The sequence below is a fragment of the Lagenorhynchus albirostris genome, chromosome 10 (genome assembly GCF_949774975.1).
Source record: "Lagenorhynchus albirostris chromosome 10, mLagAlb1.1, whole genome shotgun sequence".
In the NCBI taxonomy this organism is placed as follows: domain Eukaryota; kingdom Metazoa; phylum Chordata; class Mammalia; order Artiodactyla; family Delphinidae; genus Lagenorhynchus; species Lagenorhynchus albirostris.
The window spans coordinates 2,892,459-2,919,566 of record NC_083104.1 but is presented as its reverse complement, the minus strand read 5'-3'; the positions used below and the strand labels follow the sequence as shown (position 1 = coordinate 2,919,566).

The 27,108-nt window shown below is 51.9% G+C and overlaps 1 protein-coding gene across 1 annotated transcript in view; it reads left to right on the top strand.

Annotated features, from left to right (window-relative positions):
- The window catches only part of NUP210 (nucleoporin 210), a 99,605-nt gene that overhangs the window by 38,035 nt on the left and 34,462 nt on the right, over window positions 1–27,108 (top strand). Inside the window, exons 14-20 of the mRNA XM_060161048.1 lie at window positions 9,152–9,297; window positions 16,789–17,010; window positions 18,940–19,113; window positions 24,297–24,489; window positions 24,990–25,096; window positions 25,744–25,848; window positions 25,933–26,034. Coding sequence (XP_060017031.1) covers window positions 9,152–9,297; window positions 16,789–17,010; window positions 18,940–19,113; window positions 24,297–24,489; window positions 24,990–25,096; window positions 25,744–25,848; window positions 25,933–26,034 — 1,049 coding nt within the window. The remainder of the gene's footprint in view (window positions 1–9,151; window positions 9,298–16,788; window positions 17,011–18,939; window positions 19,114–24,296; window positions 24,490–24,989; window positions 25,097–25,743; window positions 25,849–25,932; window positions 26,035–27,108) is intronic.

Below are 27,108 nucleotides of genomic sequence, written 5' to 3'. Positions count from 1 at the left end.
GTAATTATGTGTGTGCGAAAGCGTTTAGGATGAAGTGTACCGATGCCTGCGGCTCATTTTTTCTTTAAGATATTTTTGATGTGGACCATTTTTTAAAGTCTTTATTCAATTTGTTACAATATTGCTTCTGTTTTATGTTTTGTTTTTTTGCCCATGAGGCACGTGGGATCTTAGCTCCCTGACCAAGGATCGAACCCGCACCCCCTGAATTGGAAGGCGAAGTCTCAACCACTGGACTGCCAGGGAAGCCCCACGGCTCACTTTTCGAGGCATAAGAAAGTGGAATGGACTGATGGATGGGGAGGTGGTGGATAGATATGCAGCAGAGACACAGAAACAAGTGTTAGCTGCAGAATCTAGGGGACAGGTTTGCGGAGCTTCACGGCATGATTTCTTTCTAAATGTTTGGAAAGAAAACTAAAATTCCACCAGAATGGCATTTTTTAAACGGGTGGAAAATACCAAGTATTGGCAGGGATGCAGCGCAGCTGTGAGTAGCAGTGTGACTCGACACAGCCATTTGGGGAAGGATAGTTGGCAGAAGTGACGAAAGCTGAACATAGGTGCTGAGGACCGGAGGTGAGATCCTGCACTCCTTGGGACACACCCGACAGAAATGCGGAAATACGCCCCCCAGAGAAACGCCACACGTGCTCAGAGCGGCACGATGCATCCCTCATGGCCCCATGTGGCCCCACATGGCCCCGGGAGCGTCGCCAGGCTCCTGGCTCCGCGTCCTCTTGCTCTGCATTTAAATGCGGTCCGTCCTTCCTCCGCCGTCCAAAAGGGGTCACACTGGGCTCACTTTGCTGTGACGCTTCTTCCCCGGCAGCCTGAAACGTAGATGCTTTCTGATAAAGTTCGAGGATCTCCCAGCCACCCGCTGCCGGTTCTGGCTGCCAGAGGGCAAGGCAGGGGTCCCAGCGTCAGGGTGCCCAGGAGGGTCCCGCCCTGGGGGCGTGCGGCTTTCTCTGAGGCTCCAGTGTGGCAGCTGGTGCTGTGGGGGCAGGGGAGGCCCTGGGCCCCGCCGCAGGGCTGGGCTGGAGGTGGTGGTCCTCGCCTCTAGGCTGGCTGGGGGACCCGCGGGCTCTCTGGCCTCTGCCCTGACTCCTGGCGCTCCTCAGGCCGCCCACTTTGTCCCCGTCCAGCCGCGTGGGGACGCAAGGCTCCTCTGCCCGTGAACTCACGCTGGGGCCCAAGTCTGCAGCTGTCGTGTCCATCTCATCCTCAGAGAGGAGATATCCTGGCTCAGGTCCCAGGCTCGATCCCCTCCTGGCGTGCTGCTGGGCAGAGACCAGCTGCCCATGTGCCCCGGGCCTCCGTGTGTCCTGCGGCCTGTAGATGGTCCAACAGGTCTTCTCTGGTCAGTCACCTCAGATGACTTTATGATGTTGGGTGATTTAAAACCTTCATGCTGTGCACTTCATGGAAAAGTGCCTGGAGGCTGGAGGAGCTCTGCTGAGTTTCCTTAACGACCCTGATGGCCATCTGGGCCAATGTCACCTTGGCGAAGCTACCTCGGCCAGTGGTCCTGAGGAGCCTGGAACAGTCCACACGAGCCTCCTTGTCAGCAGGGAGGCCTCAGTGAGGCCCTGCACCATGGTGACCTGCTAACTACACTAAGTGACAATATTAACTAACAACGCTAACTATACTTACTGTGCTAATAAATACTACCTACACTAACTATACCAACAATTCTAACGATACTAACTGTACTAAAAATACAAAAAAAAATTCAGATAAAATGAGAAAAAGAACAAAGAAAATGAAAAACAAAAGAGTAGAGAAAAAAGAACAAACAAACAAAACAGCGGTAAAAAGCAAAAAACAAGCCAACTGTGGGTCCAATGCCATCAGGTCACCAAAGGCAGCTTCCTGGGCTATAAAGACCCAAAACCTGGGCCCAGCAGGGACTTCTATAGGTTTTCTGTGAATACATCACAGTGGCACCTATGAGGTCAGAGCAAGAAACGGACCAATCACAGCTGGGGATAAACCACAGTGGTTTTCTCACTAATCAGTCTCAAGACCCCTTTACTCTTTAACAAACAAACAAACAAACAACCAAAAAAAAAAAAAACAAAAACAAACAAACAAAGGACCCAAAGAGCTTTCTGTTTATGTGGGTTATTCAAGATTGATATTTACTTTATTCGAAATGAAAACTGTCGGATAATCCAGTGGCCTTTTCATTTCTAGCTTGAAAATCTGTAATAATTTTTGGCTTCTAAAGACCTCATAACATAGACACTTGAAATATTAAATTCTGTTTCCTTAAACTCTGGTCTCAAAATAATACTACAACTCAACTGACATCACGACACTACAGGAAAATATTCTGTTGCATAAGACATGGTAAGGTAAGTATCTTTATTAAATTTTTGTTATTATGTCGAATGCATAGTATTTGAAAACCTGGGATGTTGAGGGGTGATTCCAGAACTTCCCCTTGTGGAGCTCACAATCCAACTAACCCACACAGAGGAAACAATGAGAATAGAATTTAAATGGGAATTCATTGGCCCCAGATTTTCCTCTGTGCTCTGTATTTTTTTGAAAAAGCCTTACTGGCACAAGGATAGAGGCAAGAAAATAACAGGAGGAATATTTAGTCTCTTTGGGAGTTAAAGGAAACTACTATTAAAGGGCTTTTAAAACAACCCAAAGACACCTACTTACCTACAAAGAATTGATGTTCTAATTACAAATGATTAGTATCTGTTCCAGCGGCTCACTGAGCAGTCCAATAAGACAAAGTGAACAATTTTGCTGGTCTGGAAAATACTGGAGTCTGGAAACAATTGATCTAGTGATTAAAAGAGGAAAACACAAATGCCTTCTGTTTGCCTAGCTCTCTGCGATGATTCCTATAACAAGTAACTCAGCAAGAACCCCTTGGCTTGAGCAAAGCTAGACCTGGAATCCAGGTGTTCTCTGTGTGGTCCTTCCTGCTACACCTGTGGGCCGTCCCTGCGCAATTAAAGAGCGCTTCTTCACACACACACACAAAAAAAGGGAATTCATTTACTATCAATTCTAAGAACTGTCGGCTCCAGGAAGTAATGCATATGAAGAAACTGCATGGAAGAGGAGTAGAGACCTGGCCTGGGTGTGAAGGTACATTGTTAGCATCTGTAGAGCTGAGAGAAAGTTTTGTTTTGTTTTGTTTTGTTTTTTTGTGGTATGCAGGCCTCTCACTGTTGTGGCCTCTCCCGTTGCAAAGCACAGGCTCTGGACGCGCAGGCTCAGCGGCCGTGGCTCACGGGCCCAGCCGCTCTGCGGCATGTGGGATCTTCCCGGACCGGGGCACGAAACCGTGTCTCCTGCATCGGCAGGCGGACTCTCAACCACTGCGCCACCAGGGAAGCCCGAGAAAGTTAGTTTTCATCTGATTTTCTCCAGTAAGATCAGGAGATTTCTCATCAGAAACCTTGGAGGCCGGATGGTGTGGGCTTGATGTATTCAAAGTGTTGAAGGAAAAAAGCTGTCAACCAAGAATCCTATATCTGGCAAAACTGTCCTTTAAAACTGAGGGAGAAATTTAGACCTTCCCAGATCAACCAAAGCTGAGCGACCTTTACCACCAGACCTGGCTGCAACGAGGGGCATCCTTCAGGTTTAAATGAAGGACAAAGCCCTGTGAAGAAATTAAGTAAATACACAGATGATTAGAAAAGCTGGTGCTATTGTAACTTCAGTTGGTAGCTCCACTTTTTGTTTTTTGATTTAAGAGACTAATGTATTTTTAAAAAACACAGTCTGTTTTTGGACACACGGTGCATAAAGGTGTAATTCTGTGACATCAGTAACTGAAAGGGGGTGGGGTCAGAGCTGTACAGGAGCAGAGTTTTTATATGTTATTGAAGTTAAGCTGGTGTAAATTGGCATTAGACCATTATAACTTTAGGATGTTAAATGTAATCCTGCGGTAACCAGAAAGAAAATAGCCATAGAATATACACAATAGGAAATGAGAAGGGCAGTAAAATGATTCACTACAAAAAATCAGCTAAGAGCAAAAGAAGATGGCCAAGCAGGAAATGAGGGACAAAAGAGCCAGAAGGCGTATAGAAAACAAACAGCAGAGTAAAAGAAATGTCTTTAGTAATTATTTTAACTGTAAATGGATTAAATTCTCCAAACAAAAGGCAGATTAGTAGAATGGATAAAAATGTATGATCCCGCCATGCCATCTATAAGAGACTCATTTTAGTTCCAAAGACACAAAAAAGTTGGGACTTCCCTGGTGGCGCAGTGGTTAAGAATCCGCCTGCCAATGCAGGGGACACAGGTTCCAGCCCTGGTCCGGGAAGATCCCATATGCTGCAGAGCAACTAAGCCTGTGTGCCACAACTAGTGAGCCTGTGCTCTACAGCTCGCGAGCCACAACTACTGAAGCCTGTGCGCCTAGAGCCTGTGCTCCTCAACAAGAGAAGCCACCGCAATGAGAAGCCCATGCACCACAACGAAGAGTAGCCCCGCTCGCCACAGCTAGAGAAAGCCCGCACACAGCAACGAACACCCAATGCAGCCAAAAATAAAAAATAAATTTAAAAAAAGACACAAAATTTGAACATGAAAGGATTGAAAAAGACAGTCCATGCCATGCAAACAGTAACCATAAGAGAGCATGGTGGTTATACTAACATCAGACAAATAGACTTTAAATCAGAAATTGTTACAAGAGACAAAGAAAACACTGTATATTCAGTACAGCTGGAAAATAAAACTGTAAACATTTTCACCCCTCATGACAGATCGTCAAGATATATGAAGCAAAAATGGGCATAACTGAGGGAGAAATAGTCGGTTCTAAATAATAGTTGGAGCTTTCAATACCCCCCTCTCAGGATTGGATAGAACAACCAGACAGAAGATGAGCGAGGAAGTAGAGGACTTGAACAACACAGTGTAGCAACCAGATCTAAGACACATGCGACCCTACCCACCAACACAACACACAAGTGCACGTGGGGCCTTTTCCAGGACAGACCACGTGTTAGAGTACAACTTATGTCTTAGTAGATTTTAAAAGGTAGATATCATACAAGGTATCTTCTCCAACCACAATGGGAGGACGTTAGAAATCAGTAACAGAAGAAAAGTGGAAAATTCACAAATTTGTGGAAATTACATAACATACTCATAAAGAACAATTTTGTCAAAGAAATCACAAGGGGAATTAGAAATTACTTAGAGATGAAGGAAAACGAAACAGGACGTACCAAACTTAGGGACACAGCAAAACAGTGCTAAGAGGGTAATTTATAGCTATAAGTGCTTACACTGCAAAACAAGATCTCAAATCAATAACCTCACTTTGTGCAGCTTAGAAAACTAGAAAAAGAAGATGAATTAAACCCAAAGCTAGCAGAAGGAGGCTGACAATAAAGATTAGAACAGAGATAAAACAGGGAATAGGAAAGCAATAGAGAAAATCAACAAAACCCCAAGTTGGTGCTTTGGAAAGATTAGCAAAGTTGGCAGACTGTTAGCTAGACTGACTAAGAAAAAAAGAGGAGACAAACTATTAAAATAGAAGTGAACGTGGAGACATTATCAGTGACTGTGGAGAAATAAAAAGGATTATGAACAATTGTACCCTAACGAATTGGATAACCTGGATAATACGACAAATTCCTAGAAAAACAAAACCTGCCTAGACCGAGTCACAAAGAAATAGAAAATCTGGATAGACTCATTACTAGCAAGGTGACTGGATCAGTAATCAAAAGCTTCCTGACAAAGAAAGTCCTTGGACCTGATGGCTTCACAGGTGAATTAAAGAACTAACACTTATCCTTCTCCTAAAAAATTAGAGGGAACACTTCCTAACTCATTCTGTGAAGCTAGCATGATCCTGATACCAAAGCCAGACAAAGATACTACAAGAAAAGTACAGACCAATATCCCTTATGCATGTGGATGGACAAATCCTCAACAAAATACTAGCAAACTGCATTCAGCAGCATATTAAAAGGATTAAGCACCATGAACAGGTGGGATTTATGCCTGGAATGCATTGTTTCAGTAGTCTACAACTGATGTGATACATCACATTAACAGAATGTAGGAAGAAAACCGCATGAGTATCTCAATTGATGCAGAAGAATCAGCTGACAAGTCTCAAAACATTTTTATGGTAAAATCAGCGTACAAACTGGGAATAGAAGGAAACTACATGAGCATAATAAAAGCCATATAAGAAAAACCCACAGCTAACATCATGCTCCATGGTGGATGGCTGAAAGCTTTTATTTACCCTAAGATCAGGAACAAGACAAGGTTGCCTGCTAGCACCACTTCAATATAATACTGGAAGTCTAGCCAGAGCTATTAAGCAAGAAAAGGAAATGAAAGACCCAAAACTGGAAAGGAAGATGTAAACTTATCTGTTTGCAAATAACATGATCTTATATGTGAAAACCCTCAAGATTCCACCAAAAGAACTCTTAGGTGTAAAATGAATTTAGAAAAATAGCATTCATGTGGAATCTCAAAGGATCCGGAATAGCAAAAACAATGCTGAGAAAAGAACAGACTTGGAGATCTCATTCTTCCCATTTTCAGGACTTATTACAAGTTACAGTAATCAAAACAGAGTGGCATTTGCACAGACTTACAGTCCGATGGAATAGAATAGAGAGCCCAGAAAATACTTTGTGTGATACTATAATGACGGATACATGTCGTTACACATTTGTGAAAACCCATAGTGTGCACAACACCAAGAGGGAGCCCTAATGTGAACTGTGGACTTCCGGTGATTGTGATGTGTCAGTGTAGGAGCATCAGTTGTAACAAGTGTACCACTTTGGGAGAGGATGTTGATAATGGGGGAGGCTGTGTATATATGAGGGTAGGGAGTACGTAGGACATCTCTGTGCCTTTCTCTTAATTTTTCTGTGAACCTAAAACTGCTCTCAAAACGTCTTAAAAATAAAAGGCAACCTATGGAATGGAGAAAATATTTGCAAATCATATGTCTGATATGGGGTTCATACCTAGAATATATGGGACTTCCCTGGTGGCTCAGTGGTTCACAATCCGCCTGCCAATGCCGGGAACATGGGTTCGATCCCTGGTCCAGGAAGGTCCCACATGCCGCGGAGCAGCTAAGCCCGTGCGTCACAACTACTGAGCCTGCCCTCTAGAGCCCACGAGCCACAACTACTGAGCCCGTGCGCCACAACTACTGAAGCCCAGGCGTCTAGAGCCGGTGCTTCGCAATAAGAGAAGCCACTGCAAGGAGAAGCCCACACACCACAACGAAGAGTAGCCCCCACTCGCCGCAACTAGAGAAAGCCCGTGCGCAGCAACGGAGACCCAACGGAGACCCAATATTATTTATAAATAAATAAATAAATAAATAAATTTGTAGAATATATAAAGAACTCCTACAAGTTGACAATAATAAATAACCTAATGAAAAAAATGGATGAAGGATTTGACTAGACATTGCTCTAAAGATGATATACAAATGGCCAACCAGTATATGAAAAGATCATCTCTAATCATGATATAAATTCAAATTAAGACCACAGTGAGATACCACCTAAACCCCTTTAGGATGGCTCCTAGCAAAAAGACAGAAAAAAAACAAGTGTTGCTGAGGATGTGTAGATATTAAAACCCTTGTGCTCTGTTGGTGGGAATGTAAAATGGTGCAGCCACTGTGGAAAACAGTATGGAGGGTCTTGAAAAAAATTAAACGTGGGGGACTTCCCTGGTGGTCCAGTGGTAAAGAATCCACCTTCCAACGCAGGCGACACGAGTTCGATCCCTGGTCGGGGAACTAAGATCCCACATGCCCTGGGGCAACTAAGCCTGCGTGCCATGACTACTGAGCTCGCGGGCCTCAGTGAGAGAGCCCGCATGCCACAAACTACAGAGCCCATGTGCCCTGGAGCCCGGTGCCACAGCTAGAGAGAGAAAACCCACGTGCCACAACTAGAGAGAGAAGCCTGCACGCCACAACTAGAGAGAAGCCTGCATGCCGCAATGAAAGATCCCGTGTGCCAAAACTAAGACCCGATGCGGCCAAAAAAATAAAGAAAAAGACAGTAAACATGGAACTGCTCTATGATCCAGCAATCCCATTTCTGGGTATATACCCTAAATAATTGCAAGCAGAATCTTGATGAAATACTTGTATGTCCATATTTATAGCAGCATTAATTCATATAGACAGAGAGTAGAATGGTGGTTGCCAGGGGCTGGAGGGGGTGAGAGTTGGGAAGTTATATTTAACGGGTTCAGAGTTTCAGTTTTGCGAGATGAGAAGTGGTCTGGAGATGAGTGGTGGTTCACAACAGTGTGAATGTACCTAATGCCACTGAACTGGAAACGTTATTACCGTGGTAAAAGTTTATGTTAATGTGTATTTTACGAGAATTTTTTTTAATTAATAAAAGACGGAAAATATTTACCAAGGATTGGCAGGGATGTTTCACAGCCACTAGAGGCAGTGTAAGTCCATCAGCCATTTGGGAAAGGTAATTGGCGATAATGAGGGAAGCTGAGCACACACTCCCACTATCTGCACTCCCACTCCTCGGGGTGCACCCCTCCAAAGAGGCGAATACGTCCCCAAAGAAACACGCACACACGCGCACAGCAGCGCGACTCGTCGCAGCCCCGCGTGGGCCCTGTGGCGTGGAGAAACCGCTGTCTGTTCCCACGGCAGCGTAACGCACAAATGTGAGTGGAAGATCTACAGCGTGCGAAACATAAGGTGGAATCTCACCGCCACTGTTGAGTTGAAGGGGGCAGGTACCAAGGCGGTTCCCCTCGTATGGAGTCCAGAGCCAGCAGAATTCAGCTGTGCTCTTAGAAGTCAGGGAACAGTGGTTTTCCTCTGGGGCGGGGCTCCTGACCAGAAGGGTCCACAGGAGATCCCAGGGGTAGTGTGCAGGTCGTACTGCTTCTTGATCCTGGTCCTGGAAACAGAGCGTGTTCAGCTTGTGGGGGAAAAATTGTGAGTTGTGTGCTTACAATGTGTCATGTGCTCTTTGGTATGGGAATTATACTTTAAAATGGTAAGTTAAAAAGATTCGTTTCAAGCCCAGGATGGAAGAGGGCGGTCAGCCTGTCCTGTCTTTCCCGGCAGAGGCAAGGTCTCAGTGACCTTGTGGTTCTCTTCTTGCAGGGAGGCTGCGGCCAGGGCCTGAGCACTGCAGCGGTGTCACGGTGAGGGCAGAGGCCCAGGGCTACACCGCGCTCCTCGTGAGCTACAAGCACGGCCACATCCACCTGAGCGCCCGCATCACCATTGCCGCCTACCTGCCCCTCAAGGTGAGCCCCAGGCCCTGCCCTCCCCCCGTTCCCTGGTGCAAATTATCCATCTGCTCTGGTGAATGTGTGTTAAAACACTGATTGTTCAGAATAGCTTTTGGGACAGCTACAGAGGTGATTGTCAAGCTGAAATTAGGAGTATGGAGCAGGGGCAGGGCCTCCCTGGTGGCAGACGGTGAGTGCCGACATCCTTGTGGATGAAACGATTCCCACACGGATCGGGACAGAGGGGCTCCTGGTCCAGTAGAGACTCACCCTGCAGGGTCTCCACAGAACCCTGGCGTGGGGACAATGGCCCTGGCGCGTGGCGCAGATTCTGGGGCCTCGGGGCCTGGGTCAGGTCTGGATGTGCCCCTCACCTGATGCCAGGTAACCGTCAGCGTCTGGGTCCCCCGTGCGTCTTCGTGCAGAAGGCATTCAGAGTGTTCCTGCTCAGAGCATGCTGCCTTTGTTTGACACCAACTCCCGAGTTTCAATCCAGGTCCAGCACCAACTCTGTGACTTTGGCTGATGTAATTTCCCTGGGCCTCAGTTTCCCTGCCTGTAAATGGGGCTGATACAGCACCTGCCTCCCAGGGTTGTGGTGACGATGAGCTGAGCTCACGAACCAGGTGGGCTGAGAACCGTCCCTAGGAGGTACTGAGCGCTCAGTAAGGGTTAGCTGTTACTGTGTGAACAAGGAAGACCTGGCCCTTCCTCCAGGGTGCGGCCAGGCAGCCTCGCTCGGGAGGCCCGGGGATCGTGGGCCTGCCCCTCCTGTGGGGCGGGCCTCCCAGGCTGGGCCAGTCAGCACTTGCATTTCCCGGGCACCAGTCCCAGCCGCTAGGATAGCTCTGGTCCCCTTGATTTGGGATGCATTTTCTTCTCCCCCTCAGCCATTAGAAGCTAGCTCAGTGACATAAGAATTCTTCATCGCTGCACCCCTAGCCCTGGGCACACTGCCTGATACAGAGCAGACGACAACCAAGGGTTGTTGTGGATTTCCTATTGAGATATAATTGACGTATAACCTTGTGTTAGTTTCCTTAGGACAACAGAGTGATTCAATATTTGTATCTATTGTGAAATGGTCACCACAATAAGTCTAGTTAACATCCATCACCACGCATTGTTACAAGTTTTGTGTGTGTGTGATGAGAACTTTTAAGATCTACCCTCTTAGCAGCTTTCACATATGCAGCACAGTGTTATTAGCTAGAGTCACCATGCTGTACCTCACATCCCCAGGACTCACTTATTTTGTACTTGGAAGTTTGTACTTTTTGACCACTTTCACCCATTTTGCCCCCAATTCCTGCCTCTGGCAGCCACCAGTCTGTTCTCTGTTTCTATGAGTTTGTGGTTTTTGTTTTTTTGTTTCTAGATTCCATTTATAAGTGAGATCATAAGGTATTTGTCTTTGTCTTGGTTTATTTCACTTAGTGTGATACCCTCAAGGTCCATCCATGTTGTTGCAAATGGCAATGTTGCAAATTCCTTCTTTTTATGGGTGAATAATATTCTTTTATATCTATATCTATATACCTGTATCTATATCTATATCTATATATATGTCACATCTTCTTTATTCATTCATCCATTAATGGGCATTTAAGTTGTTTCCATATCTTGGCTATTGTAAATCACGCTGCTATGAACATGGGGTACAGATTTCCTTTAAAGTAAGTGTTTTTCTTTCCTTTGGATAAATGCCCATAAGGATTTATGGGAATTGCTGGGTCATGTGGTAGTTCTGTTTTTAATTTTTTGAGAAGAGTTGTTTAATTTAGAAGGAGTGAGTGGGGAAATGTGTCCAGGGTTACCTAGCTAGGGCTGAATCCAAGGTCTCCTGATCCCCCAAACCAAAATATATATGAATACCTACTCATAGGTGCCGGTCCCTGCTCTAAACGTTAGGGGTACAACAGTGCAAAAAACCACACAGAAATCCTTTTCCTCATGAGCTGACATTGTAGCAGAGACAGAGGTAGAGACAGACAGTAAATAAACTAGTAAGTAATGTATTTTGTATATGCATGCCATGGAAAAAGTAAAGCGTTGAAAGGGTGATAGGGAGGGCAGAGGAAGGAAAGATGGCAGCGTAAAATTGAAAGGTCAAGATCCTCTCACTGATCAGGACCCTGGAGGTGAGAGGGCTCAGGGAGCAGGGCTGAGAGAAAACTAAAATCCCTAAGATGGCAGCGGTCATCCTGGGGAGGCCCTGCCACAGCCAGCCATGTGATGGAGCCTGGGGAGGAGGTTCTTCAGGACCCCTCCTGGGTGCTTGTCCAGGTGACCACATGGTCTGATTATCTGGGTGTTTGGTGGAGCATCAGGGGCCAACCCCTGAGCTCACTATCCCAAGCTGGGATGTAAGGATGAAGATAAGGTGGACATGTCCCCAATAAAGGTGGCTTCCTGACTGGAGAAATTATAGGGAAAAGAACAGGATATGTGTCTCTTCTCTTATCTTCCTTGTGCCTTGATATCTGTTAAGATTAGGTGTATTTGCAAGTAACAAAACGCAAAATAACAGTGGCTCAGTGAATAGAGAGTTTGTTCCTCTTTCACATGAGAGGTTTCACACAGGTCTAGTGTGGCAGCTCTGTAGTCATCAGGGACCCAGGTTTCTGTCTTTCTACTTCATCGTCCTAATATGTGGATTTCATCCTCAAAGTTGCCTCATGCTCTAAGGTGGCTGCTGGAGCTGCAGCTATCACATCTGCATTCCATATAGCCAGAAGGGGAAAGAGCTCATCTCTGAGCCGAGTTAGTTTCCTGTAGTAGCCTTGTCAGAAGTTTAAAAGAGCAGCTTCCACCTGCACCTCATTGGCCGGAACTTAATCTGCTGGCCACAGCTAGCTGTAAGAGACTAGGGAGTCATTTCAGCTGGGCAATTTACCACCCTAATGAAATGGAAGTTCTTTCTCTGAGGAAGAGAGGGGTGTGGAAACTGGAAGGGCAGCTACCAGTTCTTGTCCAGCCTGTGCTTGCCAGCTCACTCTGCAGACAGTCCCTGGTGCTTTGTTAGTACAAGGCTTGGGGTGGGGAGACAGATCTAGGGAAACATCTCACCCTCTGTGCCCTGGGAGGCTGCCCATCTGTGAGGAATGCAGACGTGCAGACAGACGCAGTAAGTGTAGTAGAGGTAACGAAGAGTCCCGGGGGCACAGGTCACCTGTGAACGCAGAAGCAGAACGAGAGTGTGAAGGCAGGAAGCTCGGCTGGTGGGGCACCAGAAGGAGTGTGTGTATCTCGGGGTGAGGCATGAGACTGGAGGCTCCCTGGGTCAGGTCGAGCGAGGGTTAGAGCTGGATGTTCTCATGCAGCAGTGGGCAGCAGGTGAGGTCAGGGAAGGACAGTCACACCCACGAGACCCCTGCTGCTGGCGGGGAGGGTGAGTGGCCGTGTCTTGGAAGCACATTGTAAGGATGCCCCCCACGGCAGAAGAAAGACCCTCCCCAGATCTAACAGGTGCCACTCGCCAGCCCCCCACTCCACCCCCCGGCCCGACTTACCTGTAACCTCTTCTGTCTAATTGGCCCACAGACAGAGGGGGGCTGTCTTGCCAGTTCCCAAACTCCCTTCACAGCCAACACACTACTTCCTCTTCAGCCTGGTTGGCTGCAGCAGTTTGGGGTACATTGTCACCCCACCTGCGGGTTACCCTTTGGGGGCCTGGAGTGCCAGGGTCTGGGGTCCCCGCCTGCCTCCTTCATCCCGGTGATGATCAGCGTGGGCTGTGCACCCTGGAGCCTCTGGGTCAGCCAGGTGCCGGGGCGGCGGGGGGCGGGGGGACTGTCACCTATGACTGCCTCTCCCCTCCCCTCCCCTCTCCTTTTCTCTGGATCCTGGACTGAGGCGGGTAGTCCATCTCCTGGAAACGCAGACTGCTGGTGCTAAGGGCCTCTTGATGACCAGACGCCCTCCTGTTTTGCAAACCAGGAAATTGAGTCCCTGAGAGAGAAGGTCTCGACTGCGATACGGGGCCCCTCCTCTCCTGCTTGGCCTGTCCTGGTATCTGCGTGTTGACGCCCCCAGTACTATTTACCAGTGTCCTTCATTAGCCATGCTGATTATTAACCTATCTCCCTGGCACACGGTTCGGTGACGCTTTTATGCCTGGATGGGAAGAGAATTGCACAGCAAGGTGATAATTGATCATTCTCCGGCTTTAATTATAGGACATGTGGTACTTTTGCACAGTCTTTCTATTGGGCTGGTCAGGAAGAAATCCTCCTGCAAGGTTTACAGTGACCTACTTTGTCCATAGCAGAGCTGTTCTGGTTGTGGTGATGAGACGGGTGAGAGCAGGGCATCTGGAGTCGGAACAGACCCAGGCCCGCCAGCTGGGTGAACTTGGACGAGTTGCTTCTGCTTGCTGGGCTTCACTCTTTCCATCTGCAAAATGGGGTGACAGTTGACAGTAGTGGGGGCCATTTACTGAGCATATGCTACATGTGTGTTCAGGGCTCCCATCCATGCCCCCTTGAATCTGCGATAACCCATGAGGCAGGGTTCTCATTGTACCCATTTTATAGGACGGGAGACTGAGCCTTATAGACATTAACCTGCTTAAGGTCACACAGCTGAGTGATAGCTTCATTCTAGCTTTGGGGACAGAGAAGCAAATGCACTTAAGAACACACAGGAAGTGATGACAGGTGGTGAGAAGGGCGGTCCAGCTGGGAAGGGAGGTAACAGGTGACAGGAGGTCCTGCCTTGGACGGGGGATCCAAGAAGGCCTCCCTGAGGAGGAGGTTTGCGCAGAGGCCTGAGTGAAGCACGGGAGCAGGCCGTGCAGCTGTCTCAAGGAGGGAGGGGTGTCCAGGGAGGAAGGGCCAAAGGCCCTCATCACGTGCAGGAAAAGGGCCCTGTTGATGGTTTCTTTGGTGGGCATGTAGCAAGATAGAGTCTGTGGGGGGCTCCTTGGAATTGTGTGTGTGTACACACCTGTGCACACGTGTTCAGGGAGGGATGGATGCCTGGAGAGCTAACTGACAGCAAATTCAGAAAATTATTCATATTGCAAAAAAAAAAAAAGTCGAAAGGACAGAACTCTCACTGACAAGTGATGCCCTTTCTTTACTAAGGGTTTAGCACCCAACCAAGGGGACCTGAGCCCCACAGGCCTTGGCAGATCATCACCTTGCCCCGACCTGCCTCCATCCTCAAGGGTATGTGACATCTTAAGGCTGTCACACAGTGACATTGCCTCTCCATACGGAGGTGCATCTGGCTGGGTCACTGCTTCAGGTCCAGGACTGTGGCGACAGCTGAGTGGTTATCAGTCTGTACCTGCGAGGGCTTCAGGCTGTTGGCAGTTGGGGGAAGCAGCCCGCATGGGGGTGAGAGCATGGAAAGAGCTGAGCGGAACATCAGGGGTCCGATGAGCAGGTCAGCAGAGATGACCGCAGCAGCGGGCTGGCGAACACCGTGGGCCAAAATGGAGGGGAGGCTGGCGCTGGCTGGGTAGGGGAGGCTTTGGCTCAGCCCAGGCTCATGACATCCCCACAGGGTCTCCGCTGCAGAAGGTCTGAGATGGGTCGTTGTACCCTGATCTGCACGAACACTCACAGGGCTTTAAGGGGTCCAGGTGAGTAGGGCTTGGGGGAGCCGGGCCCGGAGGTAACTGTCAAGTATTCTGTGTGTTCTGGGCATTAAGCTGTCAAGGACTCACTTGATGTGGGCTCCTGGCAACCTCCACGTGCCTAGGACACTGGCGATTCTGAACGAGAAGTCACTCTGCCTTTGTGGACTCTGGTCCAATGCAGGCACAGCTTCTGTGTGTGCCTGTCTGTGCCCACTGCAGACATTGCTAATCAATCCTGGCTGCCTTTATTGCCAAGCACTGATTCGGCCTCAGGAGCACAGATCCTCACCCCCATAGCCATTACCAGCCAATCAGAGTTGGACCTTGGGGCTAACAGGTGTCTGCAACTCTTGGCCTAAAAGATATTGGGAAGCACCAGAGGTTAAGGTCAATTAGTCCAAGAAGAGGGGATTGATGCAGGTTTGGTCTTCTCAGCATTGAGATGATCAACCTGTCGTAGGTAGAATCATTTGTTTCCATTTCTTCTCAGTTTTAGGGTTTCCTTTTTTTTTTTTCTTTGTGCTACGCGGGCCTCTCACTGCTGTGGCCTCTCCCGTTGCGGAGCACAGGCTCCGGAAGCGCAGGCTCAGCGGCCATGGCTCACGGGCCCAGCCGCTTCGCGGCATGTGGGATCTTCCCGGACCGGGGCACGAACCCGTGTCCCCTGCATCGGCAGGCAGACTCTCAACCACTGCGCCACCAGGGAAGACCCAGGGTTTGCTTTTTTTAACCTTATTTTTTGTCTAAGTTGTTTATGTGGTTCCCAAGTTAAAGTACACCCAGAAGCCTCAAAGTACACCCAGAAGCCTCACTTCCATCCCTTCCCTGCCTCTTGTCAAAAACTATTTTGATTAGTTTCCATTTTACAGTTTTAGTGTCTCTTTTTGCAAAAGTCAGCAAGAACGATTGTATGTTCTTATGCCCTGCCCGTTCCTCTCTTACTCAAGGGTAATATGCTAGATATCCTGTTCTGCACTTTGCTTCTTTGCTTGGTAAATAACCTGCAAATCTCTCCACATCCACACGGGAAGATCTTTGTTTGACATTCCATTGTATGGATAGACCACAGTTTACCTAACTAGGCCCCTGCTGGTGGATGTTTGTGCTGTTTCCACGCTTTTACTCTTAAATGTAATACTGTAATGCGTAGCTCTGTGTGTATGTTTTATATATTCATGGAGGCATATCTTCGGAGTCCATTCCTAGAAGGAATGTTGCTTGGACAAAGGATAAATGTGACTGTCATTTTAGTAGATATTGCCAAATTTCCCTCTGTTGGGGTTGTGCCATTTTCCTGTCTCCCCAGCGGGATAGAACACGTTTCTCGATAATACTGTTTTTGAAAATTGCTGAGAGAATAGATCTTAAAAGTCCTCATCACAAGAAGAAAAAATTGTAACTTTGTGTGGTGATAGATGTTAACTAGACTTATTGTGGTGACCATTTTGCAACATATACCAATATCAAAACACTATGTTGTACTAATGAAATGAATATAATGTTACATGTCAATTATATCTCAAAAAACAAGTTAATTAATTTTATAAAAGAGTACGTGTTTCCCTACGGACTCACCAGCAGTGTGTGTGCTCAGACTTTTGGATTTTTGCTAATCAGATGGCAGAGAAATAGTGTCACAGTGTAGTTGTAATTTACTCTTTTAAAAATATTTCAGTTTGTCTGTAAGATCTTTCATTTCTCATGTGGTTGAGATCGCGCTGCAGATACAAGAGGAAACAGACATGCCTTTCCTTTAATGAGCCTATAGGCCAGCTGGGGAGACAGACGCCCAAACAGATCATTTCCTGGCAGGACAACCAGCACCAAGTAAAGCAAGGACCAGAGAGTGAGCCACCCCAGCCCTGGCAGGCTCGCCTCTCCGAGGGAGACGTTGACGCTTCCCCTCTTTTCTCCCACAGGCTGTGGACCCCTCCTCTGTCGCCTTGGTGACCCTCGGCTCCTCAAAAGAGATGCTTTTCGAGGGGGGTCCCAGACCCTGGGTCCTGGAGCCTTCCAAGTTCTTCCGCAACGTCACCTCTGAGGACATGGACAGCGTCAGTCTGGCTCTCTTTGGGCCCCCTGCCGCCCGGAATCACCAGCAACACTGGATCCTCGTGACCTGCCAGGTCTTGGGCGAGCAGGTGAGCGGGGGGCCACCCCCAGACCCGCCTTGCCCAGAGCGAGGGATGGAAAGTCACGTCCCCCAAGCACCCCGCTGTGCCTCGCAGCATTATTTTATCTAACTGCTCGAGGCAACCCTGAGAGACAGCCGTGGCTGTTGTACCCATTTCACAGACAGGCAGACTGAGGATCAGGGTGGTTGAGTAAGCACCATCTGGGCCTAGCGGGGTGCGGCAGTTGGGACCGCGCTACACACTGGCCAGTCCTGCTTCTCTTTCCACACCCGGGGCAATCTCTTGGTCCAGGGCGTCAGCACTCCCCACTGTCAAGTCCGGGTGGGTTGAGATCGGGCTCGCAAAGTCAGAGGCCTCCAGGGTCAGGCAAGTATCAGTATTATAAATGAGTGAGACTGCAGACCCAGGGTGGGCAGATCTTTTCGGTGTTTCAGGATGAGCCGAGAATCCCAGTATTTTTTTCTCCGAAATCTTTTTTTTCGATTGAAATATAGTTGATTTACAATATTATATTAGCTTCAGGTGTATGGAGTGTCTTGATTTTTTTTTTAATGCTGAAAATCAAAAAAATTAGCCTGGGTGGACTGAGCACAGTGCACCTGTGATCCCTGCAGGGCCGGCATCGGCTGGATGGAGCAGCAGCTCGCCCCTCCGTTCCCCTGTGCCTGGCAGTCCCAGGCTCAGGGCTGCACACTTGTCTGGTTATAGTAGGGGTGTAACCCTCCATTCCCAGGGTGCCCGGAAACAGAACGCAAGGGGTGAGGAGGCCAGCGTGAATCAAGAGACATAGGAGAGAGCCCCTCTCTTCGGGGAAGTGAAGAACACCTTTCTGTGTTTATTTACTAGTACAAAGCATGTCAGTTGATGTTAAAGCGCACACACACACACACACACACACACACACACACACACACACACACGCACAGTGAGAGGCCCGCTTCCACTGGCTTCATTGTTTTTTTTTTACAAAATCAATTGAAGAATAAGAAAAATAATAAATGCCACAACAAGAATAAACTTAGTCAAAAGTGAACGTAGAGAACTTCCTTAGCCCTGGCTTGGCTCAGTCATCTGTGTCCCCCTCGGACGGTAGGGGTCGGACCCTCAGCAGGGCCGCCCTGAGGGCCCCCTACCCTGGTGCTCTGGGGTCGCTTCCTGGGGTGTTGGGGGTCACCCAGGACACTGCCCTCTGTCCTGCCTCGTGGTCAGGAAGGTTGAGGGGCTTCTGGACCGGACTGTTCTGGCGTGTGAAAGTGAGTGTCACTGAGGGGCCGGGGGCCGCTCCCTCAGGACCGGCCGTGAGCCGTGTTGCTCGTAAAATGGGGGCCGGGCTTGATTTCTGAGGTCCCAGCTCTGAAGGCAAGCATAAATGTCCGTGTCTTTTCTTGCGCCTCTAATTTCCGTCTTTGCAGCCTGCAGCTGAGCTGTCTAAGGGGCGAAAGGAGGGCAGGGCTGTGGCTCTAGCACCTGCTCACGGCCCCGCCCTCCGTAGCCCTCAGCCGGCCCCCCAGGGCTCAGGCCCGCAGACGCGCTCTGCGCCCTGCGACGCCTGCACCTCGTTGTGATGGTGTCTCCAAGTCACTCTGGATTCCTCATTCTAAACGCACAAGCTTGTCGATTTGCTCATCAGCCTCGGGGTCTTCATGGGGTCCCGGGAAGCTGCATGGTGTTCCCCCGACCCACCTCTTCCTCGGGCCCAGGAGCCGGCAGTGGTTCTGTTCTGTTAGTAGAGGGCGCCAGGGCCCCTGTCGGAAGGTCTCTTGCACGTTGGGGGAGCTCTCTCCTGGGCGTGTGGCGCTGGACCACCGTAACCCGCTTGGGATGCGGGCATCACCACCATCCCAGTTCTGCAGAAGAGCACGCTGAGTCCCGGGGGCTCCCAGCGGAGCAGGGACTCGGGCGTGGGGTGTCTGACGGCTGCTTCTGCTCTGCCAGGTCATCGCCCTCACGGTGGGGAACAGGCCCAGCATCACGAACCCCTTCCCGGCACTGGAGCCTGCTGTGGTGAAGTTCGTGTGTGCGCCGCCCTCCAGGCTCACCCTGGCGCCCGTCTACGCCAGCCCCCAGCTGGACCTGTCCTGCCCGCTGCTGCAGCAGAACAAGCAGGTGGTGAGTGGCCTTCTGGGGAGGCGGCGTGGGTAGGCCAGGCGACACCCGGTGCTGCCCCCTCAGCCCTACACTCGCCTTGTCCGGTGGGCACTTGTCTGCGTGTGACACGTGAGGCCCGGGATCTGGAGGGGTGGGGCATCCCCCGCGTCACAGCTGCTGGTGGCAGCGCCCGGACTCTGCCGCCTCTCTGCGTGGGCACTTGGCGGTCTGTACAGATCTCGTCGCTTTCCTGTGTGGCTCGAGGCTGTTAAGGTGGGGTTCTTGTCTCAAGGCAGGAGTTGCAGAGGGAGTGGCTGGCGGTAGCCTTCTCCACGGTGCAGGGGATGGTGCTGTGTTTCCAAGGTCACTGCGAGCAGAGGGAAGAAAGTCACTGGGGTCCCTGACAGCAGGGATGTGAGGTGACAGCAGTCCAGCCTCCACCCCTGAGACCCTCGAGACAGGACGGCTGGACATGGAGGATTTGGAAGCCCCTGGTCAGGGTCAGGCATGCACACGCCCTGCTGGCCGGCTGCGGCCCTTCTCGGAAGGGAACCAGGCTTCTTTCTTCTCATCCCTCAGCATACGTTTGTTGGATCTCACCCCCTGTGCTGGGCACACGTCAGGTTCTGGAACACAGAGTACCCAGGGCAGGCGAGGCTCGGGCCTCGGAGCCGACAGGAGGCCCACAGCAGACGTGGTGGATGGGCGGGTGCGAAGCCCTGTGGAGACAGGGGACCTCAGACTATAGGGAAAGGCCCCTGTGAGGAGGGCACACAGGCTCACGCCTGTGCTCGGGGCGCCAGCCAAGAGGGGCCAAGCTCAGGGTGCCCCAGGCAGGTGGAACAGCAAGTGCAAAGGCCCCGGGGCCAGCCCAGGGGCTCTGCAACCCTGCTGCCCACACAGTGATCAGAACCGCTGTGTGTGTCTTGCTCCTCGTCCCTGAGGGCTGGACCCGCAGGCAGAACCTACGTCTGTCCAGCTCCAAGTCCGGTGCCTCCTTGGCAGCCCTGCAGATGCCCCAGCCTGCAGTCAGCCCCGGGGCGTGTCCAGCTGCCTGCCTGGGGCAGCGAGATTGGGAGTCGGCTCCTGCTGCTGCTTGGTCAAGTTGCATCCCTTTGAAGCTCTAGGGGAGGCGCCAGACTCCAGGGCCTGGGACTTGGGAACAAGCCCACCCTCTGGCCGGTGCCTCTGGGCCTCCTGTCCTTGTGAACTTGGTTCAGCTTTTTCTCCCGCTGCTCTGGCGATCGTGGGGGGCTTCACTGACCCCTCAGCTCTGAGGCATGTGAGCCCCTCCGCTGGTCCCGTGAGGACTGGGGCCTCTCCGGCACTGGTTAAAGTGAGGAGTCTGTGTGTGCGGCTCAGGGCCCTCTCCCCTGCCCCGCGGGCCTGCAGGGAGGGAGCATCCTCCTGCGGGAGGAGACCCGGGCTCAGAGCCCAGGGCCCCTCCGCCGGCTCGTTGCCATGGTGCCGCATCCTCCCTGTCCCAGGCCTGGGTGTGCATGTCATGGAGCGGCTGACCATCTTCCCTAAGGTGAAAATCTGTGTGTGTTCAGGAAAAGACTTTGGGGGCTATTGAGATGAATGTCCTGAAAGTTTTACATTTTAAATCACTTTTATGTACTCAGCAAATTATCCCTTGTGGAAAGAAAGACAACATATAAGTCTGGATGCTTGGAAGACCCGGCTTGCTGGGTCCACCGTGTGTGTGCCGGGGAGCCGGATTCAGGCCCGGCCTGAATCCCACCCGCTGTGCAGCTGCCTGCTTTGAGTGATGACAGTGACATCCAGAGTTCCTGCGGGGGATAAGCGGGACCGGACATAGGGAGTCAGAGTGGGACCTGCAGGCCCTGAGACCACCCGTCACCTTCCCCCCGCGATCAGTGCTCGGATGCTGGGACAGTCCCATGTTCTGGCTTGCTGTCCCCTGGCTGGAGTTGTTTCCCTCCTGAACCCGCAGCTCTTTATTCACACGTTACTTTCTCGGGGTGTGGGGGGGGCCTTCCTCAGCCTTAGACCTTATCTGAAGGTCCCCACTCAGCATTTCCTACGCGGTTCCCTTCTCCCCCTCCCCGCCCCCAAGCACCTAACATCAACTAATGCCGTAGAATTTATGCACAGGCCGGCCTCAGAGACGGCGTGGGTTCGGTTCCAGACCCTGCAGTATACAGTGCGAATATCGCGATAAAACAAGTCTCAGGAACTTTTTGGTTTCCCGGGACATATAAAAGCTACATTTATATTATCCTATAGTCTATTAAGTGTGCAATAGTGTTATGGCTGAAGAAACAATGTACAGACCTTAATTAAAGAGGACTTTATAGCTAAAATACGCTAACCGACCTCTGAGCCTTCAGTGAGTCATGGCAGTAACTTCAAAGGTCCCTGATCACAGACACCCTAACAAGTACATATAATAATGACAAAAAAGTCTGAACTATTGCGAGAATTACCAGAACGTGACCCAGAGACATGAAGTGAACAAACGCTGTTAGGAAAATGGCAGTGACAGAATCTCTCGACACACGGTTGCCACGAACCTTCAGGTTGTAAAAACGAGGGATCTGCAAAGCGCAACATCTCCGAGCTGCGCCTGTACTCATTTTCATCTTTGTGAGTCTCTCTCTCAGGGCCCAGCTCGTGGTGGGAGCTCAGTGAATGGTGGGTGGATGAGTGATCCAGGGACCCCTCCCCAACCCCCCCGCCCGCTGCCCTTATTCTGTAGGCTCACATGCCTGGTGCCGAGGACAGGGCCGGGGGGATGGTCAGGCCTGAACAGCGGGTGCTCCTCCAAAGCCCCCTCAGCTCCAGCCTGTTCAACCCCAGGCTGGCCAAACCTTCTCAATTTCAAAGGAAAAAACAGATCCAAGTGCCTCTTTCCTGTATTTAAACATTGGCTACTCGCTGAAGGAGCCGAGTCTGGCCGTCTGTCGGCTGTGACCTCGGGGTCAGCCCAGGGTTGTCTCTTGGCTGGAAGATGCCGGTCAGGCAGCGAGTGCGGCTCTGAATTGGCTCTCGTGTGTTGTAGATCTTTGCTCAGACACAGAATTCCTTGTGATCCATCCGTGCTGGGATTCCAGAGCCGCAAGCCAGTCAGGTGTGGCCCCTGAGATTTGTGGTGTCACCAGGGGACCCTGAGGAAGATATATCCTTGCCACACATCCTGGTGCAAATCAGTTTCACTTTATACGTCTCCAAAGCCAGAGGCTGCCCAGGACGTGTTTGCAGAGTCGGTCACTGGCGAGGCCAGGCACTAAAATGGGGCTGACCTGTCGGAGTGACAGTGGGACTGCACTCTGGCCTGACCCCAGTCCTCTGAGCTGGGCATCAGCCGTGTAGCTCACTGCCAGAAGGTGACAGGCTGGGGCTTGAATGGAGCTGCCTCCTGACTCGTGTGCTGGGGAGAGGCTGCACAGCGTCTGGCGAGGCCGGTGGGCTTTAAAATCAGACCAGAGAGTCCCACCCCTAACCCTGTGTGACCTTGGGCAAGCAACATAACATCTCTGAGCCTCAGCCTCCCCGTTTGGGGATGATGCTCTTGCCATTGGCAGGACCAGTGAACCTGCGAGCATGATTGATGCTTTGTTCATTCCCTGCCCCGCCCCGCCCCGGGGAGGAAGAGGAAGGGAAGCACGTTAGTTTTCCGCCCTGGGTCGCATCTGGGGGACAGAGTGGGGCCTCTAGAATACGCACTTTGTTCTCCCCGCCCACAGTCACAGCTCCCGACTCGTGTCCACAATGGCTGTAAACTCCTTTGCATCCCCAGGTGATTATGCTGACCTGCATTTAGAATTTGGGACCTGCTTTGGTCCAGAGTTCTCCGGGGGCGAGGGAGGTGGGAGTTTGCTGACTGCATCAGGCGGGCCAGGTGGGCTCGGCGGCAGTACCGACACCCCTGCACAGTAAGGGCTCACTTCTCGCTCACGCAGTGTGTGCATCGCAGTGGGCTGGGGGCCCCACTTCGTCGTCGTTATCTTCCTTCCAAGACTTGGGCGGTGGAGCAGCCCCCAAGTTGAACGTGGGCAGAGAAGCAGAGCTGGCAGATCACGTTCTAACCATTCAAGTTTCTGCCCCCGGAACTGTCACGAGTCACTTGTCACATTTCACTGGCCAAAGCAAGTGATGCCCTCACTCCTGACTGCAAGGGCCAGAGGAGCTCAGTCCTTCCTCCTGGACCCATGCCTGGGGAAGTACGGATACTGCTGAGCTCAGGTTCCTGCCTGAGTGACGCGAGCCAGGCCCCTTAAAATGCTCTCACGCGACCCTTATTTAGAACAGAGCCCTGGAAGGAGGATCTCGTGCAATTCCCACTTCACGTGGAGAAACTCCAGAAAGTGGGTGACTTGCCTGGGCGGAGATGGGTTGGAGTCCGGGCTGTGGGAGCCGGGCGCCATTCGGGCCGGGAGGGCGGGGTGAACCTCGGTCTGGGGGAATGAGGCCGCTCCCCCGCGGGCCCTGGGGAGCAGAGCTGCTCAGGTGCACGCAGCAGGAGGTGGGCTTTTGGAGTGGAATCCTGGGGGCCTGCCGCTGAGCCGCCAAGGACCTCTGTCCCTTCCCTCCCCCGGGACCTGTCCTCACCCTCAGTGGGTGGATAGCAGCCCCCATCACCGGGGTGGTCAAGGCCAGCTGAGAGCTTTGCCATCCCAGTGGCTCTGGGACACTTTGGGGTGTAATTGGCGTTCCTGTTGAACCACGAGGCGGGGCATCCTGGAGGGGCTGAGGTGGGCATGGGGCGGGGGGATGTGGCAGGATTTGGAGAGGGGAGGGCTGAGTGGAGGAGAGCAGCCTGGCTCGGGTGGGGAGGCCGAGGGTAGGGCCCCCCAGCCTTGGCACTGCTGACATTTGGGGCCAGATCGCCCCTTCTTGGGGGGCTGCCCAGTGCACCCTGGGGTGTTCGGCAGCACCCCAAGCTCTACACACTAGACGCCAGTTGTGCCCCCTGCAGTGTGACAACCAAAAATGCTTCCAGACCCCGCCAAGGCCCCCGTTGAGGACCACGGACTGGAGCAGGAGGCCAGGTTGCATAGGGCTGGGGGCACCTTGCTGGCTGGCACTAGTGACCATCCGTTCGCGACTTGCCCCCCACTGGCTCACCGGGATCCCTACGAGCTTACAAGGCAGCCGGCAGGTCCGCTGCACCGTGTGGTCAGGGGCAACCCCGCCCAGTCCGGGGTGCAGCCGTAGCGGGTAACCTCGGCTTCTTGCAGGTTCCGGTCTCCAGCCATCGCAACCCCCTGCTGGACCTGGCCGCCTATGACCAGCAGGGCCGCAGGTTCGACAATTTCAGCTCGCTGAGCGTCCAGTGGGAGTCCACCAGGCCGTCGCTGGCCAGCATCGAGCTGGACCCGCCCTTACAGCTGGTGTCCCGGGACGATGGGAGCGGCCAAAAGAAGTTGCACGGTGAGCCGGGTGGTGAGCGGTGGCCCCAGACAGACGAGCCGCGTGCCGAGAGGCAGCTGTGGGTGGAGGGCTGGGACCCCCTCTGTCCAGGACTAAAGCTCAGGGAGCTTCAGGACTCTCCTTTAATCCTCACACGTCTGTGACGTAGGAATGGCCTCTCTGTGTGGGAGATGGGGAAACAGCTCGGGGCACACGGCGGCTGAATCTCAAACCCCAGGTTGTACACAGACCGGCCTGGCGCCGACGCCCTGTGACGCTGCCATCACAGACCCCTCGACAGCCGGGAGCTGAGCTGTCTCCTCCTGCTCCTCTAAGCTGCCCCGGGAACCTTGCTCAGGGCCCGTTAACTCTTATGGTGCACACGGTGTAAGCGAAGCCCATCACCTATTTTTAGGGCTGTGGGAGATTTAACGCTACAAATTAGACAGAGGGAAGGAGGGCCGCCTCACAGATACAGCAGCGGGGCCCAAACCCGACGCCGCTTTCTCTCCCGCACTCAGGTTTGCAGGCCATTTCAGTTCACCAGGCCTCGGGCACCACGGCCATCTCTGCCACTGCCACTGGCTACCAGCAGTCCCACCTGGACATGGCCAGAGTGAAGCAGCCGGTACTGACCAGAGCCCTGGGGGGCCGGGGAGCCCTGCTGCTTCTGCTTCTCCTGTGCTGTGCCCGGCGTCCCAGGGTCCTGAGCCCCTCGCTGGGCTGCACCCCGGTCACCCCCCGCTCCATGATCAGGGGTGCCTCCTCACCAGGCTCCCTGCCTCAGTCTCCCCCGCTGCACACCCTGCGCGCAGGCAACGGGGGGATCCAGCTGAAAGGCAGAGGGACCTCGCCACACGCCGTCTCTGGCGCACGCCTCGGGGGCCCTCAGGCCTTTGGGCCGCAGCCTCTTCCCCGCCGCGGCCCCAGCTGAGTGTGCCGAGCTGGTTCAGCCCCATCCCCTAAGCCCGCAGCTCCCACTGCCTGCAACGCCGTCCCACTTTCCTGGGGTGCGTGTGAGTCGTCCATCCCGGGAGCCTGGCAGGTGGGATGGGGCGCCCACCTGGGCAGGACTTCAGGAGGCCTCGCAGGGCTGTGGTCTCAAAGCACGATGGGTGTTACTGGGCTCGTGTCCCCGACATAATGAGGTCCCGCGGGGCGGGGGGGCGCCGGCCCCTGGGGCCACTCGTCCTGCTCTTCTGGGGGAGGCCGTGGGCTGGCCTGAGGTGGCCCCCAGCCCCCCTGGGTCTGACAGTGCTGGCTTTGCCCCTTCAGCACCATCCCCTCATGCCCGTGTCGGCCTCCATCGAACTCTTGCTGGTGGAAGACGTGAGGGTCAGTCCAGAAGAGGTGGCCATCTACAACCACCCGGGCGTGCAGGTACAACCTCCCCCCTGCTCCAGTGCCTGGGTGTGACCCCTGGGGGACCCCAGGCCTCTGACACCAGCTGGCCCCTCCTAACAGGCAGAGCTGCACGTCCGAGAAGGCTCTGGCTACTTCTTCCTCAACACCAGCAGCGCAGATGTGGTCAGGGTGGCCTATCAGGAAGCCCGGGGCATCGCCACGGTGAGTGGGGCCCTGCCCCCGCCTTCCTCTTCGTATTAGTGAGCAGATTGTTGCCGAAGCTGGCCCTTAGTCTCGGCTGGTGTGTTGAACAGTCTTCGGATTCTCTGATTCGCTGTTTGTGAAACTCACGAGCTACCTCTGTGGTTTGTATTCCATCTCCACAAACTACCCGCACTGTAGTTACCTAGTAATAATAATTAGTATTTAATTTAATAATTAATTGAATTTAATAATTATATAATAATTATGATTACCTAGTAATAATATTTTCATCTGAATTGGTTTCCTTTCAATTAAGATGAAAATATTATTACATGAGTGCCAGTAGAAGAGCCATAAGGAAATTGCCTTTAAAGACGTATCGGCTTTCTCTGTTTCTCCATGTTCCTTCCCCGACCCTCTCCCTAGCTGTGCCCATGCTGTGGAAGAATTGAGCATTCTGCTCTTTTCAGTGCTTTTATTCTAAGGGTTTTTTTCTCCGTGTTGCTATGTAGGCTGGCTGATTATTTTCTCACAGTCATGTGTACTCAGCCATTCTCTCCTTGTAGAGCATTTAGGTGGTTTAATTTTTTTTATTTTTAAAGAATCGCCCTATGATTATGACAAAGAGTAAAGGCAAACAGACACCAACGTCCTAAATGTCTGCATATTGGCACAGTGAGTTATTATGCTGTCGTGAAAACTGAACTTTCTTTAAAAGGAAACTCTGACCGCTGAGTGTGTCAAACCACTGCTGTGAGTCGCAATTGCAGGCAGCCAAGAACCAAGAGACCGTGACACCCATGCGGTGTCCTGAAATTGCAGCTCTGCTGCGGCCTTTGGGTTGCTCAGAGCCTAAGACCTGCTTTCCCCTGGTGAAGGCTGGTTGCCAGGTGTTGGGGGAGTTTTCCAGTCATCCCAGCACCGAGCGAGACTTGTCCTGGACTCGAGAGAGGCGGGGGCGCTCCGTGCTTGACACATGGTGCGGGTTCCTGTGGTGCAGCCAGGGAAGCCAGGAGAAAGCCATCCTGCCGTCCTGCTGCCCGCGCTTGCTTTCAGCATTGCCTGTCCTTGCGGGGGAGCCCTCACCACTGG